Source organism: Elgaria multicarinata, chromosome 1 (genome assembly GCF_023053635.1).
Source record: "Elgaria multicarinata webbii isolate HBS135686 ecotype San Diego chromosome 1, rElgMul1.1.pri, whole genome shotgun sequence".
NCBI lineage: Eukaryota > Metazoa > Chordata > Lepidosauria > Squamata > Anguidae > Elgaria > Elgaria multicarinata.
Window position 1 is genome coordinate 27,019,510 of NC_086171.1, and position 20,714 is coordinate 27,040,223.

The 20,714-nt window shown below is 41.0% G+C and overlaps 1 protein-coding gene across 5 annotated transcripts in view; it reads left to right on the plus strand.

The window, feature by feature from the left end:
• Positions 1 to 20,714, plus strand: part of SVIL (supervillin) — a 133,108-nt gene that overhangs the window by 40,898 nt on the left and 71,496 nt on the right. For 4 of the 5 annotated variants that reach the window (XM_063125207.1, XM_063125196.1, XM_063125226.1 and 1 more), the window contains exons 3-9: positions 3,622 to 3,713; positions 8,208 to 8,265; positions 8,407 to 8,558; positions 10,637 to 11,285; positions 15,897 to 15,980; positions 19,071 to 19,961; positions 20,356 to 20,526. In XM_063125207.1, coding sequence (XP_062981277.1) covers positions 3,622 to 3,713; positions 8,208 to 8,265; positions 8,407 to 8,558; positions 10,637 to 11,285; positions 15,897 to 15,980; positions 19,071 to 19,961; positions 20,356 to 20,526 — 2,097 coding nt within the window. Of the gene's footprint in view, positions 1 to 371; positions 495 to 3,621; positions 3,714 to 8,207; positions 8,266 to 8,406; positions 8,559 to 10,636; positions 11,286 to 15,896; positions 15,981 to 19,070; positions 19,962 to 20,355; positions 20,527 to 20,714 lie in introns of all 5 variants that reach the window. The other variant, XM_063125217.1, reaches the window with a different exon arrangement.

The window sequence follows — 20,714 nt, forward strand, 5'->3', positions numbered from 1 at the left end:
TCTCTGGGCGGTTCCTATTTCTATGCAAAGGTCAAATAGAAATGCAACAAACCTCACGGCCACATGGTCCCACTGTTAACACCGTTCTCCGGTGCCATGTGTGCATATCTGCCAATGGAAGATAATCCTTCATGCATCTGAAAAGTGGCCTCCAACCCGCAAAATCTTATGATACAATAAATCTTTAAAACTTAAGGTTGCCACAAATCTGCTGCACCAAAACAACAAACATAGCTACCCATCTGTACTACCATTTTTGTTTGTGAGGCTTTGAGAGATCCAACATCTGTGTCAGACCATCTACTTGAAGGGTTATGTCAATTGGGATCACAGCACATCTCTTAGATCACCTCCTTTTTTGTTGTCCGCAGTCTGGTTCCAATACGGATTTGGCCATTTTCTTCACTCGTGACAATCAATAGTGTTGTAATAGCTTTACGTTTAGCTGAGTGAGGATTTGGAGCTCTCAGACGCTGATGCTAGAGATTCTTGAGGTATTCAATGGCCACCAATCTGGACGGCTTCAAAAGGGGGTTGGATAAATTCCTGGAGGCGAAGCCTATCAATGGTTACTAGCCCTGATGGTTGTGTGCTATCTCCAGTATTTGAGGCAGTAAGTCTGTGTGTACTAGTTGCTGGGGAACATGGGCGGGAGAGTGCTGTTGCACCATGTCCTGCTTGTTCATCCCTGGCCAATGGTCTGTTGGCCACTGTGTGAACAGAGTGCTGGACTAGATGGACCCTTGGTCTGATCCAGCAGGGCTCTTATGTCCTTATCTTCTTATATGAACTGACCAGATCTGCACCTGCAGACTAATGTGGTGATCAAAATGTAGCTCTGCTTTGGATTTTGGACTTCTCCTAATTTTGTGATGCGGTTTTCCAATAAAAAAGGTGTTTAAAAATGTGTATTTTAGGATAAAATAGTTTTAGAAATGCATACTTTAATATTTTAACAAATTTATAAATGCCTGTTTTGTGGGAGAATAAGTTTCAAAATATGTTTTAAAATACATTTTTTTCATGTCGACAGCCAGTTCGCTTTTCATGGCCACTGAACAGGCTGAGGATAACCATTCATATATCTAGAAAGTGGCCTCTAGCCCTAAAATCTTTTGCTGCAATACCTCTTTAAAATAATTTAATAATTTTGTTAAAAAATACTGGAGTTCTGAAAAATTTTTGGCCTCTCCTAAGCCAGCTGAGATCATAGAATCATAGAATAGTAGAGTTGAAAGGGGCCTATAAGGCCATCGTGTCCAACCCCCTGCTCAATGCAGGAATCCACCTTAAAGCATCCCTGACAGATGGTTGTCCAGCTGCCTCTAGAATGTCTCTAGTGTGGGAGAGCCCATGACCTTCCTAGGTTGTACCACTCTAAAAGCCAGGAAGTTTTTCCTGACGTCCAACCGGAATCTGGCTTCCTATTATTTGAGCCTATTATTCCATGTCCTGCTCTTTGGAATGATTGAGAAGAGATCCTGGTCCTTCTCTGTGTGACAACCTTTGAAGTATTTGAAGAGTGCTATCATGTCTCCCCTCAATCTTCTCTTCTCAAGGCTAAACACACCCAGTTCTTTCAGTCTCTCCTCACAGGGCTTTGTTTCCAGACCCCTGATCATCCTCGTTGCCTACAAGATCTTCCTCTTGTGTTTGAGTGAAGCCATTTTGGCTACATAAGGACTCAGACAATTGCTATAGCTGTTAGTATGCATACATCAGCCTTTCTCAACTTAGTGCCCTCCAGATGTTTTGGACTTCAACTCCCATCAGCTGAAGCCAGCATGACCAATGGTCAGGAATGCTGGGAATTGTAATCTGAAACATCTAGACTGCACCAGGTTGGGGAAGACTGGTATGTATGATGAGGAAGGGAAAGAAAGTATGCATATGTTTGTCTTTCGTTTTAAAAAATGTACAGTATGTTCATTTTTGGTACCTTTCCATGAAGGAGTTCAAGGTGATGGCTCCTTTGGATGTGAAGTACAATGAGTCATAACGACAAAGCACAGTTTTCCTTGGGGGTTGAGTTAACTGTGTTGCTGACTGTTGGGAGTGGTAATTAGGTTAATAGGATAGATATTCATAGACAGCATGTCAGAGCTGCAGAGAGCAATGCTTATCCTTTTCTTCTTAAAACATTCCCTGTTTGCCCAAAACTGTCAGCCATGTAACAATAGCTCAGTCGAATAGCTTGGCAGTTTGTTAAAATTAGTTAGCTTTAACACAGTTTTTAAAAATCGGAAGATTGGAAAGCCTGGTTCTGTGGGCCATGTTTTATGACCATCTTGCAAATGCCAAAGTGCCATGGAAATATTTACAGACCACAGGGAGGGAGGGAGGGAGGAAGGAAGGAAGGAAGGAAGGAAGGAAGGAAGGAAGGAAGAGGTAGACATTTTTAACTCCTGGCACTCTTATTCTCACAGTCGTTTTCATGAACGTCAGTCACGAGATACTTTCCAGTTGAAGAAGGTGGAAGTGTTTGCGTGTGTTTTCCCTGGCTCTTGTGAAGTATTTAGATTCTTAACAAATGATTTGCAGGAGTGTAAAGTAGGGAGTACAGAGAGAGATGAGAGATACAAAATGAGGTAAAAGAATAAAATACCATGTTAAAATAATTCCTATTTTGAAAAGAAGGGGGAAAAGAAACAGAATTCTGATAAAAAACTATGGCTGGTCAATCAAGGAAGGCTTCCTGAAATAAAGATGTTTTCAGGAGGCACCAGAAACAGTGTTTGTACCTGCCTGGCCTACCACGGCAGGGAGTTTTATGGGAAGAGGGTCACCACACTTAAGGTTTTTCTCTAGATGGACTCCAATCGGGCTATAGGTCCATGTGGAATCATCAGGAGTATGGTTCCATTAGGACACATGCTCAAAATTCTTTTATGTGGATGCCCCTAACCAACCATTTTAAAAGTTACCAAAGTAATGTTCAGGGCATGGCTAGATGGGGCGATATCCCAGTGATCGTCCTGGGATCGTGCACATGACACACAGGGCATTCCGGGAGCAGGGACGGAAGATCCCGCCCTTGGCCCAGGATATCACCCTACCCATTAATTTTGATTTTTCCATGGTCTCAGGATGATCCCGAGACTGCGGAACATGTGGCCCGCTGTCGCTGTTTTGTCCCAGCTCCTCGTGAGTAAACGCGAGGAACCAGGTACGGGGCATGGAGCTCCTCAGGAGCTCTGTGCCCATCGGGGGAGGGGGAGTTTTTTTAAAAAACAACAACAACGTACGAATCATTCAAGCACTCGTGCACTCCTTTTCCTTTAAAAAAAATAATCCAAAATTGTGGGCGGGATGTCGCGTACCGCGTGTAAATGAGGGGGATCGTGAGATCATCCCTCCTCTGCAGGTAGGTCTAGACATGTCCTAAGCAACCAAGAACTAGTGAGGACAGGACATGGGGTGAAGCATTGACTGTACTGGATAAAGTTCTGTGAACTGACTCCTACTCCGTTATTCAGGCCAATGCTATGAGCTATCCAAGTATCGTTTAGCTATGGCATTGGTGTTCTTAGTAGTAGAATCTGTCTGTATGCCTTAGCATAACTTGATTAATAGCTTAACTTTCCACAGCTTTATTAAAACAAGATGGTGGTGATGTTTCAGTTTTCAGAAAGAGTTTTCATTTGAGGATAAAGAAGAGCTTGCGAACAGTACTAAGGATATTGATGCCAGCCTTCTAGCTGTGCTGCCAAAAGGTAGGTACACAATTGTTTGTTCTACACAGGCTTTTAAAAACATGATAGACCTGCAGGATTGGTTCCAGGTTCTGCCTTCTCTTGACAAAAAGACTCTACTCATAGAAGGTGACTCCACCTGATTTGGGGGATCTCCCCTCCAGCCAGACTACAGCTCACCCCATCAGTAGGGGGCACCTGACCCTCTGTGTAGCAGTTTCAGGGGGGTATGAGGGATTGCTGTGGGGAAGAGAGGGTAGGACATCTACTTCTACCAGCCTAGTTGCAGTCACCCACATCTGGATGCAACCCACATTCTTTATAAGCATTAAAATGCTAATTCCTGTGAAATGTGACATACCAAAATAAATGTGTAACTTTATTCGTGTGTAAGATCTCCCAACAATGGCTGTTCACCTTTTGCCTAAAAGCACTTTGGGTCATGAAGTGACAAGAACTGTTCCATTTTGTCTATCTAACAAACTATTAGCAACACATTGAAATGTTATGCATAGAGTGGCGTTTGTGAATGTTTAGTAACTTCTGCTTTTAGGCTTCCATACGTAACTGCTATCCAGAATCAGCTCTTTCGTGAAGATCTCTCATTCAACCACTTGGATAAAGGAGGACCATGTACCCGCTTAGACCTCCCAAGACAAACTGCTTAATTCTATCCCAGGGTGCTGTAATCACAGAACAGCTGCTGCGAGAGCTCTTACAAAGGAATAGCGCCAGATAACTCCCATGTGAGCTAAAGTGCATGCGCAGGAGAAGGCAGTGACACCCTCCCCCAGGGGTCAACACATAGAGATTCATCAGGCGAGCATTTTATCGCACACTCACTTCTGCCCACTTACTGATGTGCATGCTTCTTTTAGACGACATCTGCCTCCTGTGCTCCTCCTGCTCTTTCTTGTTTTTCCATCACAAAACTAGACCCTTTTAATCCATTTTAAAAAAAAATGAAATGTGTTGTGTGCAGGAAAAGTGACACAATTAAAATGGCCCCAAAATGGGCCATGTGGACTTTGTTTACTTCCTCTTTCCCCTCTGGGCAGAAGAGGAAGTACTGAGGGACAAACGTGGGGGTGGAGAAGCAACTATAAGGCAACACGATTTCCCCTCATGTGATGATGCTCTTGTTGTAGCTTGGTGATTTTCTGACCCTTTCCCTCAGGGCTAGCCATTTTACCCCCAAATATCCCCCGCTCTTGTTCTTGAGACTGTTATTGCCATAGTGTTTCCCTGAAACTGTCCACAGTCCAGGTCATTCAAATTCCCATAGCATTATGAAATAGTCACAGACAGAATGGTGTACACACACAAAAATATGTCAATGTGTTTGCATGAAGTTACTGAGGGAATTAGGGGTTTTGGAATTTAGTGAGGTGGAAGTCTCAAGGTATCAATTTAGACGTGCCTGTGTCTTCCCCTTGTGGAAGGAGCTGCAAAATGCTTTTAATTTTCTTCTTGAAATAGGCTGCACAAGGCTGTCATGTACAAAAAACATGCTCTACATCTGTCTTTTAAAAATATCCTTGTGGTGTATCTAGGACACTCTTAGCTGATGCATTTTTCATTTGTTGAACTGTAACTGGTGTCTTAAGTAAATACACTTTGAACAATATATAGCTTTCAAAACTAAGATGATTTCTGATAGAATTTATTGCAAAATAACCGAGTTTAAGTACCCTGAGCAGCATTCTAAAATAGATTCTAAAGACCTTGACTGCTTCTGCCATGATGCTTATGGGAGAAGAGTTGGCATTTTTATCCATGTGACTAATCGACTTAAGCAAAGCTGATGCAAATACACACCGGTTCACAAATCTTAAACTTTTTGCTCTCCTTTGCAGCTGCAAAATTGCAGCTGTGCTGGATAACATACTGCAGCTTAGATATACTCTTGATGGTCAAACATTTATACTGATGTGCAAAATGTGAAATTGAATACCTCTCAACGGAATCATGAAAACAGTGAACATGCAGGCAGTTTGCACTGATAACATATACAAGATGTACAGGAAAAGCAGCATCTAATTGACCATGTTTTTCAGGGATTACTAGCATCTTTGGGAACAAATTTCCTTTAAACATAAGTGTACGTGAATTCCGCTTACAAGCAGCACCTAGAGGCAACCTACCTGTTTGCTTGGTTGAAAGGGGGATAGGGTCAAAGTCACTTTGGGAGAGTCCCCGGTCGTGTTTTAACCTATGTAACTGATATGACTGTCTGGAATCTCAAGTGTGGAAAAAGTGTAATGCTGCACAGGCTAGGTCTGTGCTATTTTTGTCACAGTCTTGCTTCAGAAGGTGTTGGGGAGATACTCCACCAGCCTGTTGCTTTTATTTAGGGCTGCATAGTTGAACTCCTAGCACTAATAGTACCAACAGACAGATGTGGCATCCATACATTTGGGATTGTTTGTTTGACCTCTCAGCAAGCTAATGGCTGGGGTAGATACCTCCTGGCTCTACATGGCATGGAAAGGGAAGGCCTAAGAAGCATGGGAAAGAAAATGTATGTGCACCCCACCTCTCTGGCCCTGAACAGGAATACTTCTCATAGGAGGTGGGGGATAAATTTTGGCATTTTGTTGCAGGTCTCACTTGTAAAGAAACTATTAGAGATTTTGCTTTAGTGAAGTGGGGAATGTAGTCCAGGTTAAAAGCAGGATGGGTGGGGGGAGTCCTAACTCTTTTTGAAGTATGATGATAGCTCCTCTGATAGCAATAAAAAAAGTTTATGGTGTGAGCATTCACCTAAATAACTGTTGGCTACGGTGTTACTTATGTAACTGAGGCCGCCCTTGCCTTTTAAAAATGTACCTAAAAATTGTGGCCTGAAGGGAAAGGACTATACCCAAAGGCCTTTTTCAAAACCTGTGTTATACTTTGCTTTATGGTTGCCAAGCAGCTATGGTGTTAGTGGGCCAAGCAGCAAAACTATGTACTGTCAAGTACTGTCAGGGCTGAATTAGTCAGAGTCTGTAAAAGCCAGATGCTTGTCAGATTCTGAATGGTTCCACCCCGACCCACAAGATTGCTCTACCCTGTAGCCAGCTATGACCTCAGCTTTCTTCCTGAAATGCCAGATGCAGAGTTTGCTTTGCCCCTAACCATGGTTGGGGAGTTGTGGGGGTGGGGGGAGCACCATAGTGTTTTTGTTGCTTAAACAAAAGTTACACCCCTGTTTCATCATAGTGTCAATGTAGCTATTACCTTAGGTTCAGTGGCTCATGTTTGGTTCAGAGGCCTTCCTCTAGGTGCCACTAGTAGCAGAAGTGAGATGTGCGGCAGCTGTAGGCATGGCCTTTTCAATGGTGGCACCCCAGTTGTGGAATTCTCTCCCTATGAACACAGATGTTGCTATCTTTTCTCCCCCCCCCTTTATTTAAAATGGGCCTATTCAGACAACACTCTGACTAAGACATGGTTAAGCCACTAACCCTTTGGCAGCAAATGGTTAGTGAGCATGTTTAAACCATGGCTATGTAACCACCATGGTTAGGAATGATTCACATGACATGCTAAGTCATGGTTCATACAACACGCTAAGCCATAATGTTTAGTTTAAAATGCTTAACTACTGTGGCTTAGTGTGTCGTCTGAACAGGGTCATTGTCTTAAATTGTTATCTTTTGGAAGCGGTCTCCAAACCATTTGGCTGAAGAGCAACCTAAACATCTATTAGAATCATAGAATTATAGAATAGTAGAGTTGGAAGGGGGCTATAAGGCCATTGAGTCCAACCCCCTGCTCAATGCAGGAATCCACCTCAAAGCATACCTGACAGATGGCTGTCCAGCTGCCTCTTGAATGCCTCTAGTGTGGAAGAGCCCACAACCCACAAATTAATACAATTTAATTCAAACTATCTAAGCCAAGTGGGGAAACAACTGAAAATTGTCATTTTAGTTCTGGAGAGAAAGGGAGTTGATTTGCAGGTCCTTCTAGTACATGTTTTTTAAAGGTTGTATTAGGGAACTGGCTTCTATCTATCAAAAGGCCTGTTTGCATGATCACAGAGGGGGAAATAAGTCATGGTGGTTGTCTTCTTCCATGGTGCATGCCAGTGATGTGCCAGGGGGATTTGCATAATTACCTTCATCAACATGGCTTGCCGTGTTGTACAAACCCTGATTAACAAGCCAACCCCAAACCCTACAACAGCCCATGGAAACAAGACACATCAGTGGAACTGCATAACACAGCAAGCCGTGCTGGTGAAGGTAATATCAAATCCCCCAGCATGTGTGGTGGGGGAAATAAGCCACGGCAGTGATTGTGCGAACCTGGTCATTATACGACAACATGGTTATGGTACAGTCTGAGCAGAAGTTAAAATAGTAGCAGTATTCGACTGGAGTGAAGTCCTGTCCATGGTTTGCAAATTTTTAGGTGCTGTTAAAAGGTTGATAAGAACTGTTTTGTAAAAACCCAAGTCTTTTCTATTTGCAAAGTGCATCGTTTCAGATTTCTAATCGTTTTGTGTGGGGTTTTGTTTTATTTCAGTTTCTGAATTAAGAAAACTCTTTGAACCAAGCAGTCAGGATACCTTGGAAATGAAAAGGTAATTCCAAAACTTCCTCTATGTTTTATACAATCATCTATACTTTAATAAACATTTTTCATTAACTTGTTACACCCTAGGATAAACTTCCTGTTCCTTAGCCAATATTTGCGGCATAACCTTTTCTTCCCTGTTTCTCAGGAAAGAGAGGATAGCTAGGCGTTTAGAGGGAATTGAAAATGATGCTCAACCCGTCCTTTTACAAAACTGTCCTGGATTGGTTACCCATCGGTTGCTAGAAGAAGACACACCAAGATATATGCGTGCAACAGACCCATATAGTCCTCACTTTGGTAAGAAATATATTTCTAATATATGCTGACATTGGCCAATCCCTATGGCGGATTTAAGCTCATAGAAGTTCTTCCTGTGGGTAGTGTAAATTTTTATCAGCTTTTAAAGGCTATCTGGTACTAAAAGAATCTTGGAACTATTTTTGTTTTTAATTTTCTTGGGTTGGGTCTCAGAATGCCCTTCCAGACTCTGCTCCAACATAGGCTACCACTGGACGAAGGGGTGGAGACAATATTTGCCGATTCCCCTCGTCCACCTGCAGCCTTCAGCACCATCTCACACACCTTTCTAGAGGGTTTCTTCTCTGGAGTAGATTTTGATAGGTACATGGATCTGCAGTGGGAAGGAGGAATCTGTGAAATCGCCTCCTGAGTAGATCATTGTGTGAGCATAATTCCACTTGCTGTAAGACTGGATCCCACCCATAGTATGTACTACTATATAGTACAAATAGATGGCTTTAAAAGGGGCATGGACAAATCCATGTCTTTATCAGCTGCTATTACCCACTAGAGCCAAATGTAACCTGGATTTTGAGAGGAAGCATGCCAAGGAATGCCATTTGGTGGGGACAGGTGGGCCAGGCCTGTTACCTTCATTCCCTGTTTGTGGCTTCCAGGGTGCATTTGGTTGGCCACTGCATGAACAGAATGCTGGAGTCCATGGCTATGTGTCCTGATGCAGCAAGTTGCTCTTAAGTTTGAATGTGCTAGTTTGTTTGTTTTTAAAACCTATTTTCTAGCCTTAAGGATCTGTGGGAAGCATGACTCTTTTGTCTCTCTCTTTAAAGCAGTCTGTAAAAAAAAAAAAAAGTAGGTGAAAAGTGCACTATTATCGAGGATTTTTGTGTGAAGACATTTCATTTATAAAGTAAAGAAGGTGAAATAAAATGTGCATTGTATAGGCAATGGAGGCTGGTGGCTCCAATTTTGGTAGGGCTGTGAATCCATTCCGGGTTTCAGTAAGACACAGCCACAACTCTAAAGGAGCTATACAAGGTGCTGAACGTTGTCTTCAAAAGCAGGCTCAGCACCTTTAGAGTTCTGGCTGCGTCTGACTGAAACCCAGAATGGATTCACAGCCCCACCAAATTGGAGCCACCGACCTCCACTGCATATAGAGCCAGTGTGGTGTAGTGGTTAGAGTGTTGGATTGGGAGTTGGGAGATCCGAATTCTAGTCCCCACTCAGCCATGGAAACCCACTGGGTGACTTTGGGCCAGTCACAGACTCTCAGCCCAACCTACCTCACAGGGTTGTTGTTGTTGTTGTGAAGATAAAATGGAGAGGAGGAGGATTATGTACACCACCTTGGGTTTCTTGGAGGAAAAAAAGTGTGATATAAATGAAATAAATAATATAGGTGATTCTACTGTATTTTGATATAATATAGCATTAGTCTGAGGGCATGTCTACACCAGCCCTATATCCCGGGATCATCCCGGGATCGTTCCTGTGCACCCAAATGCCACACAGGGGATCCCGGGAGCAGGCAGGGACAATCCCTCCATTTTCCTGGGATAACCCTTTGGTGTAGAAAGGGCCTGAGTCAGAAATGGATCATAAGGTCTAGAGATAAGGAAGTGCCCACCAGGTGGATATTTAAGAATCAGGAAGTGGTGGGTAGACCAGTGATGCTCCTGAACCATGTGGGTAGGGGTGGGGGGAGAGGAAGAACAGACATGTAACCCCCCAGACCATTTTTAACCAAGCACTGGGGAACCTCTTAAGCCAAAGAGCCACTAACAAAGCAAAGGCTTTTGTTACACGTTCTGCTGCCTATCCTGCTAGCCTATATCTTCATGACTTCTCCCACATTCCCTGGTGTCCAGTGCAAATTTTGTCGTTCGTACTGAATAAAGAGGCACATGGAAGAAAGTCTTAGGGTGTTTCCAGATGGAAGGTTTCTAGCGCTAATGACCAAAAGGCATCTGGAAGCACCTTGAGAGAAAAAAAGTGGATGATTGCAAGGATAATATCTATCACTTTGTAGTTTTGTTTTGTTTAAAAACCAACAACAAGAGAACTATTGGAAAGAAATCAGGAGAAACTGCTGTGTTTTTTTAATATTGTTACAGGAAGGTCAAATGAAGAAGAAACTTCAGATTCTTCAGTAGAGAATCAGCCTAGATCCAGATACCAAGCAGAATCCACTGGAGGAAAAACAAAGCCATCTTCTTACAGTCCATTAGGCATGGATTCCCAAGGGCTTGAGTCCAAAGCAGAAAGGATAGCTAGGTACAAGGCAGAGAGAAGACGTCAGTTGGCTGAAAAATATGGACTCTCAATAGATTCAGATGTGGACTCTGAATATTCATCCAAATATACCAGGACAAGAAAAGAACAGGATGTGGCTGAGAAGAGGGTACAGAAGAGTGAGAAAAAAGAGGATGAGAGTAAAGATTACGGTTCTCTGTACTTGACGAGAACTGAGAATAAAGAACTGAGGATTGCTGCTTCAGAGTCAAAGGAATATTCTGGGCAGGAGAGAGAGAGTTCTCCAGAAGGGGAAGAACTGCATTTGAATGAGGACAATGAAAGAAAAGCCCCAGAGCCCAGACATGATCTGCTACCTGCGTCAGAGAATTCCACGTCTTTCTCATTTCCAAGCCATGACTCCTCCCGAAGTGAAGTGCCAAGTTCGCCAAAGCAAACTCACAGGGCTTCCCTTACCTCACCAAAACAGCTAGTGTCACCAAGCCATTCCCTCAATGACACCCGACTAGGGTAAGTCCAGTATTGCTGTCACTCTTTATAGAGTAGTGTTAGCGTATATTCTACCTACTCCAAGGATTTTACAATATCGTAACATTTTATGATGATGATGATAATAAGGGGAAGACTGGGTAGGGAAAAAAAAGTAGCAAGAGGGTTCCTCATGAAGAGGTAAAGTACAATCACACATTCTCTGTGTTCGGTTTTGGTATTACAAAAATAGGAAGAAGGTGTGGGCAGGGGGCAGGAATGGAAGGTTTTCCCAAAATGAGTTTTGAGAGAGAATTTGAAATGTGGCCCAGATTGCATGGCCTAAGTATTGTGCCTGGAAAGCAAATCCACTGAGGAAGTAGAAGGTGTTTACACTAAATGTGTACTAGTACTATGAGATCAAAGGTGATAGTAAGAGCCAGCAGACCAAACTAGGGATCTGTATGTTTGAGGACAATTGTGAGATTTATGAGGGCTTCTTATTCAGTGAAGAGAAAACCATTTGAAGGAAGGAGTTCTGGAAAGTCTGTCATGATCAAAATGCTTATGACATAAAATTATGAATTTTGAAGGGAAATGCGTTGTATTCATCTTGGAATGACCATGGATAAAACACAATGTTAAATGTCAAACAATCCAGATATCATCAATTCAATTGAGTAAAGAATTTAAGAACTTCCTAGCTGAATTTTTCTATCTACCCACAATATAAGCCAGAAATACATGATACATTAAGTACCGCCCAGAGAGCTTCGGCTATTGGTCGGTCTAGAAATACAATAAAGAAATAAAGAAATAATCATCACTAAAAATGGCAAAAACAGCCTCCTTGTTTACCAGCCTCCCCGCTCTCAGGGAAAATCCAGGGCAACTTAACCTGCATTGTGACATTACCATATTTTCTGTTTCCCTTCCATCTGGTGATGCTGGCTGGCGATACGCACAGTGCTGTGTGTCAGAATAAAAGTAATCTCACTGAAACTTTACAGAAAGGGAGGGGAAATTTTAATGTGCAGTTGCCATTTTTGGATTGGATTGAATCGAATTCTCTATGGAGCGAGAGAAACCGAAAACAAAGCTAAGTGTCATAGCAAATATACTGAGTGGTAATGATGAAAGGGAGAAATGGGAGTTTTAAAGCACTTTGAAAATTGGGGCAAGTTTCACAGGTAAGGAGCAGGGGAAAGAGCTGTGATTGGCAGCAGGTGAGCGCAACTGACAAAGACTGTGTTCAGAGAGGTTGGGGATTCCCAACAGGGTAGGCTGGCAAATGAAAGGCTGTTGCAGAGAAGTACAGCAGCTGAGAGAGACAGATTGCTGGAAGGGAGCTACTTTTTGCTTTATAGGCGTCTTAACAGAGTTGGCTAGTTAGGAATAACTATCCCAAAATGGTGCCCCAGTTGCAATGGCAAGTTAACTAATGAAAAGGAGAAAATTGAGGAGAGATGCACCGAAGTGGCTTCCAGTATCACACATTCAAATATATAGACTACTTGGAAGGATGCTGTAATAATTTCCACATAGTAGAGATTGCTTTCTCTTAAGCTAGTGTCCAATTTATGCACTTGTCCGAAGCTCAAGTGGAACATTCCCCTTCTTTTCTAGTAGTAGTAATAAAGCTTTATTGTTTCAACCAATGGTTACAACAAGCATAATAAAAACAATGCTAAAACAAATCATACATTCTGCAAGGTCAGAAATGTTGCTCTATACATTTGGGCTGTAAGAGCGAAGTTGGCCAATGCCAATATGAGAGTCTTGTTATTGCATGTAAACAAAAAGTATCTTCTTTCTGAATCAGACCAGCTGGACTTATTCACCAAAAAACAATCTAAATAATTACCCTCTTTTCTAACTAAAGCCCCCTTGGGAAATTATAAAGAGATAGAGGCTTAAGGCTTTGTAAGAAAAGCAAACTTGTTTCTACAATTCTCTGGGTTCTTTATAATTTTGTTTTTTAAAAAATGTTTATAAATAACACCATTGGCATCAGTGGGACACACCATAAGTGCAAGCATTTCCGTTTAAGTGGATTTTGTATTATAGCATTTGTCATGTTCAATAAGAAATTTAAACTGGCTGCAGGCAAATGCTATCTTTGGCCTCTCTTTTATTCTTCAGGCACCTGATCTTGATTTCACAAGCTGCATTTAAACTCACCAGTGTTATATTGTGCACTCTGAAATGAAGCAACAGTGATCCTTCTTAATTGGTCATGGTTTTGGCTATGCTCCCTGCCAAACAATTTGTCTAAATTTCTGAACCAATAAATAAATCAAGCAAAGATTCTCTGACCATTGTGGTTTTCAAAGTTTCAGTGATATGCAGCGTTACAGCTCATACAGGGTTGCTCTCATGAGGTCACTTCTGTTGTAGGTAGTTATGTAACTATCCAACCATGTGGATAGAAGTTTTTATTGGTCTAAACCATTTCCCCAGCAGTGCCAAAAGGTCCCTACCTCCCCCAATCTTCTCAGCAATTTTTCAGGGATTGCTGTGAAAGCAGATGAAAGTGCTCATTTATTCAGGAAGCATTTCCCTTGCTCTTACTGGGCTTTGTTTGGATGAGTAAAATTATGATGTTATCATGTTTGCTACCTGATCACTGCCTGAGATCCCGGTAAACAGGAGAAACCCCCCCCCCCCAAAAAATGGAGTCACAGTAACAGTAGCACAGTAGCAATGGCATTGAATGGCTTCAAAGAAAATGTATGGAAGCAATATTCACCCTGTCAGTCTAGAATGTAGTAAATGATGGAACACCTTTAGTTACATCATTTTTAAAAAATGTACAGCACCTCAGTCCTTGAGCCATTTTATAAATAATAAACGTGTTGAATATTTAGTACTTACTTTAGTTCTTACCTTCTGGATCCAGAGAAAGTGTGTGTTCAAAATCACTCCCAGTTGGAATGATATCGTTTCTTTTAATTGCACCTGATCCCTTTGTATCTATTGCTCTCTGAAGTGTATGTGCACCCACACCCACCCACACCTTTAGCATAGATCAAAGTACATACAGGAAGCACATCTAGACCAGGACACTCTCAGTGGGATTCATTCGGTTAGTTTCCTTATTCTTTCCATTTGGGCTGCGTATCAGGTCAGTGTGACTTCCTCTAAAACTCCTCTGCGAGAAAGATTAAGCTAGTTCACCCTGGCATCAAGCTCTCTAGCTTCCATACCTCTCAAGATCTGTCAGCTCTTTGGGATAGGAGTGCTGACCATTGGAGCCGAGCAAATGTGGTTGTCATTGCTCTACTTAAAAAACAATTTGGTGCAATTTGTGGATGACTGAAAATTACACAACTTGCCTTTTCCAGTTTAAGTTAGAAAACTAGTATTTGTTAAGAGAACCTGGTCTGAAATAGTTAATGTTAAAGTAGATGATTAGTCAGTGGGGATCCATTGTTTGCAGTTTTGGATCATTGCCAGGTTAAGTATTTTTCTTGTATACATCCTATCGCTTTCTTTCTTTTTCAAATGAGGAAAAATAAGTGTTCATACTTGCTTATTCTTATGATTTCGAGTTCTCCTAAAGGCACATTTCATTATTATCACTTTTACCACTAGCTCTTTAATATTTTAATGTTTAACTTTTAAAATATTTTCATCAGTGTTATTTTTGATTTTACTGCTTTGGGATTCTATGTGTATAAACTGAGGACAAGTTTCAATTGGGTTATACATAAATTGAATACACAAATAAATATTTGGCAAAACAGGAGAACTTTCTTCCTCTAGGTCCAGGTTCTTCAAAGACTATGAAAAGGTTCCTTTATTTTGAATAAAACACAAATAAACCCCCATCTGTCTCCACAGTAAAATATTGTATTTAATTTAGGTAATAAGTTAAAAGAAGAGTTTAAGGAAGTGCTTATATTTTAGGTATATCTGACTTCTTTTTATCCCTTATAACATTCCATTTTCTCTCAGTTTAATTTCTCATCCTACTTTAAAAATGAAAATTCAGATTAAACTTCATTTTTAAAAACAACAACAACAAAAACTTCTGAATTCGTTTCATTAAGTCAAGATATCATTTGTTAATATGAATGTGTTTGTTGTTGTTGTTTATTCGTTCAGTCGCTTCCGACTCTTCGTGACTTCATGGACCAGCCCACGCCAGAGCTTTCTGTCGGCTGTCACCACCCCTAGCTCCCCCAAGGTCAAGTCTCTTGCTCAGATTAAGTATCAAGCAAGAGAGAAAATAATTTCAATACATAGTTTTAGCAGAACACACCCCCATATTCAAGTGAAATAGTCCATCTTGTGGACATCATTGTCTTAACAAAGCTTTAGCTTTTTTATGTATATTGTAAATGTGTTCCTAGTCAAATTCACATGCAGCTGTACTGAAACTGCAAGTCTGCCTTTTACATTTTATAAGCCAAAGTCTTATGATGAATTACAGTAAAACTGTTTTAAGATTATGGGCACTATCTTATGCATGAAAAATGTCCTATAATTCCCAGCATGCCCCAGCCAGCATGAGAATTGTAGGACTTCTTTTTCTGTCTAAACTTGAATAAGATTGTGCCCTAAGTGTGTGGTGGGTGAGCAGGGGAATTGAGTGTGCATGCATTCACATACCATCAGGGGGGGAAAAAATTGAAGTTCTATTTTCTATAGTAGTGCAGGGAAAGCAAAACTCGATTGGTTTCTTCAGAAAGATTCGGATGGGGACACAGCTTCACTTATCAACTGGCCCTCCAGGTATACTACCCTGTAGCTGTGTGACTTAAATAACAATGATTAGACTGTTAACATTCCCTCTCCTTTTCCATCCCCCCACTATCGTATTAACAAATGTTGTTGACACCCATTAATAGCATTGGATTAGAAAATACAGTTTCTGTTTAACTTCTCTGATGAATCTCTTCCTGGGAATTCCTGCTCATTTTTTGTCACTTACGACTAATTGATGTTTTGATAGGAAGCAACAGAAATGCACTTTATGTTTGCTCCACAGCTGTAAACACAGTGGCATTGGCGAAATTACGGCCTTGTCTTTAGCCTGTCATTAACATGTTTCTCCAACTTGTAGTCTGCGTTGGAACAGAACATTAGCTTGTGAAATGTTGCAAGCACTGAATACAGGAGCTTTTTTCCATACTTCGGAGTTTCTCTTAATTTGAAAATGCATAGGCGTGTATAGTTAATGCGTTTGCCTGTTTTTGGAGTTGTGAACACCTTGCATGTTTACACAACAATTCTCATAAAGGGATACTATCATCCCAAAGAGCAGTTCTCCAATAAACAGGTGAAGTAGTCATAAACTGGACTACTAAAACATGGTATAATAAAATTCCATTTGTTCACTGCTGTGCAACATATTCACAATGAACATTTATTTGTTAATAATGTAATGTGTAGACACTCCTAAGCTATAATAGTTCCTTAAAGAAATGAAGGTGTAGAAAACACTTAAAACCTTGAAAATACCATGTAGGGTGGCTGAACAGAGAAAGATTTGGGCATGGATTCTATGTCCTATTCAAACTTTTCTGATACATAAATTTCTTCTGACTCATATATTTCCACAACACTGCTTTAACCATAGTTAAGGCTAATCAAAGCTTGCTAACAAGCTTTAAACCATGGGTGAGACCACAATTAATGTTAATCACGGTTTAAAGTCATTGTCCATCATTAAGGCAGTGGAGGCATTTGCACCTTGGAGAGTTACATCACAGATTCATAGGTTCATTGGTTCCTTCCCATCTCTAAGATCTTCAGGTTCAACTTTTGTATTTGTTGACATGCACAGCTACTTAATTCTGTTAAGTAGACATGGATGCATAAATAGCTAAAAGGCTCTGTTAGAATGTAAGCCTATGCGGCAGGGTCTCGCTATTTACTGTTTTACTCTGTACAGCACCATGTACATTGATGGTGCTATATAAATAAATAATAATAATAATAAGTAATAATTAACAAACTGAGATGGCATTCTAAGTTTTCAAACTCACACAGGAGTAGCTTCCATTAAACTCAGTGGTAGTTACTGCTGAGTAAAAATGCATAGCCCTGGACAGCAAAATTGCATAATATATACACATTTCCCAAAATTAAAGTTACAAGATTAAGACATTATAGCTTCAGAATAATAACAATTCCAATGAAAGATTATGCTTGAAATCCCAATATAACAAAAAGTTATTCCCGGTATCAACAAAAATCGTAACTTCTTCCTTTTTTCTGTCACCTCCCAGAATTAAGTAATTTTTAAAAAATAATGGCCTTGCTCAGATGTATTACAGAAACCACATGTTTCTACTAAATGAATGAGCCAGTCCAAACTTCTACCTTGCACTCTCTCACCCAGTCATCTGTTTCATACACTAAGAGAAGGAGATTGAAAGCATTCACTTTCACTTTTAAACAGATTTCAGTTCCCCATGACATTTGAACTTAGGGAATCATGGCTTGTTTAATTTTAACTATAGTTAGTGTGAACAAGTCAGGATGAATCCATAATTTCACATCCTGGCTTACTTTGAAACTATAGTATAAACCAAGTGTAGGTCTGGATAGCATAGTGAACTGTTGAGTTTTGTTTAAAAGCAGAAGATTTCTGTCTCCCCTTCCTGGTGCAGAGAAGAGGAGGAAAAAGTGGACACAGAAGCTTGGAAATTCCAGCAGACTCATTTGCATAATGGGGGGAAATGGTTTCCCATTGACTGTGAAGCTGGCATAGTGTATAGTTAAACTGTGAAATTTGCTACTGCAAGATGTAGTGATGGCCACCAACATGGACAGATTTAAAAGGAGATTAGACAAATTCATGGAGGATAAGACTATCAATGGCTACTATTCATGATGTCTATAACAGTGGCCAACCAAATTGCACTGTGAACATAGGTGCAATTTGGTTGGCCACTGTGTGAACAAAAAGCTGGACTAGATAGGCTTTTGGTTTGATCCTGCACAGCCCTTCTTATACTCTTATACTGTACTATGGGTAGAAGTAATTTTCCTCCCTTGAGCTGTAAATGGCTTACATGCTTTCAAATTGCTGCATTTCTCAGCATCATATATACTGTAGAAGTGGGGACCTCATTTTCCCCCCGTTTCACACTTCTTCTGTATTTTGCTGTGGAAAAGAGCATGTTACTTAGACATGTTTCATTCACAAACAAAAGAAATTTCTCTACGAATTGGCCCTCGGTTTACATGTCATGGTTAAGTTATGTCTCCTCTTAGAAAATTCTAACTCTGCTTAGAATTTTTTTTTCAAATGGAGTCTTTCCTTTTCCCCACATTTCTTCTCATAATAGTTATCTTGCGTGAGTGCGTGTGCGTGTGCCTAAAGGCTAAGGCAGCCATCCCATTTTTTTCTAACTGGAAACTTGAATTAGTGCCAAAACATGTTCAAAACATTTCAGAATGAAGCAGCTATTTATGAATTTCAATGGTATAAGTGCCTAATGAAAGAAAGAAAAAACTAAAGTTCTTAGTTCTTCATTTGGCCATAATTAGCTCCATTTCCTCTTCAGCAAATTGGACACACTGGACTATAAATTGTTCAGAACACTCTTGTGCAATGCATGAAAATAGAAGTGGATAGGAAAGTGGCTGAGCTATAATCACTGTCCTGATCCTCACTGATGTCAGTGGGCTGGGATTTGGCAAAAGGCACTGGTTGGGAAGTTTCTCTAATAACCCCCACTAGTTACCTAGTTTAACAATGCTTAATACTTAATGTTGCTGAATCTTCCCAAAGTTAGTGCATGATTTTTCTCTCTCTCTCTCCAAGTTAGTTACAGTTATGCCACATTTTTAATCCATTTTTCTTTCTTAAAGAGTAAAAGTTAGAGAGAAACTGGTGAAAGAGGAAAGTGCTCGTGGAAGCCCTGAACTTCTAACAGACACTGTGTCTCAAAGAAAGATCCGCCCAGTGCCTGTTAATTTCACGCCTCTTCAGTCAGAAACATCTGCTTTCCATAGGGTTGCCAGTCAGCCACTTGGTTTGGTATCCCAACCAACACATGGCTATGTCCAACCTGCAGGAATTGCTCATACGGCTAAACTAGTGGCAGCTGAAGAACCAGAAAGCAACCCTGGTAGCAGCCTCCCTGCACCAGCAAATGCCAAGTTTATAATTAGGTCCCCACCAGATGCTGTGATGGATGATGAAAAAAGTGACTTGCTTCAGAATCATCAATCCTTGAAGCTTGATTACTGCAATTTGGAGGCTGAGCAGGAAAGACAACCAGTTTTACCTTCACAGATCTGTAGGCCAGAGAAGAGCAGAGAGAGCCACTTCAGAGGAGATGGTTTTGAGAAACTTATGGTTGGCAAGCCAAAGTCTTTGGAAGCTAAGAGAGAGCTAGAGCATTTTAAGCAGTGGATGCCTGGATCTCAGATGAAGGCTCAGGAGAACATTGAAAGAAGCGAAAGAATCATGTATCTACAAAGTGCTAAAGGGAAAGTTCATGCTCAGGAAGAGTTACCAGTGAAGCATAAGCTCTTTACTCGATCGCTGTCCGATTATACTGGTTCTCCTAAATTAGAAATTTTCAGAAGTAAGGAGCACAATGCAAAGAGCACAATGGAATTTCAGAGCACTGAAGCAAAGACCCAAGAAATAAAGATCCCCAATGGTGAGATAACCATGGTTGACACAAAAGTCTCTGTAGCCCAACTCCGTAATACCTTTTTGGAAACTGCCAGTTCCAGCAAGAAACCTGAACTGTAGGTGATGTTTTCTGAATTTTGTTTATTTGGTGTGACACTTGCACGTCCTTGGCATAAATGGCACTCAAAACTCAACATCAGTTGCGTTCTGCAGCACTTCAAATACACAGTTCAACTCCCACCTACTGTGTCTTGGAGATGGAATTGGCCTGAATCCTTCTGTTCGTTTGTGCTTCTGCTTGCTTAGTGCAAGTTCTGATGTTGGGTGGCTGGACTGGAATGACTTTGTTCCTTTTCTGTGCATGGTTTTCCAGGAGCATGCAGTGTGACCTAGAATGGATTTGAAAGATGGGATGCTTATATTTGTCCCTCATCTCTTTCTCTCTTTCTCTTCTCTCCCCCCATCCTAATTCTTTGTTTCCTCTCTCTGACTTCCTGTCGTGGTAAAAAGTGAAACTCATTCTGAGATGCCAACATCAGGTACTGATTTATCTGGCAGCGCTGAACACGAAAGAGGGTCACGCAGGCCGAGACGCTATTTTTCTCCTGGGGAAAGTAGAAAGACTTCTGAGAGATTTAGGACTCAACCTATAACTTCAGCAGAGCGAAAAGAAACAGATAGGTAGGCATTTGTTATAGCTGAGCACAGCGGGGTAGCATTATCCAGATCGACACTTTGCAGTAATGAAAGTCATCTAGCCGAGGTTTTCCAAGGTCTTGAATTTTTCAGTACAGCTTAAATATTCCTCAGTTAACGCAGGGGTTAAGAACCTCAGGCTTGGGGGTGGCATCCCATTGTGGCCCACTGGG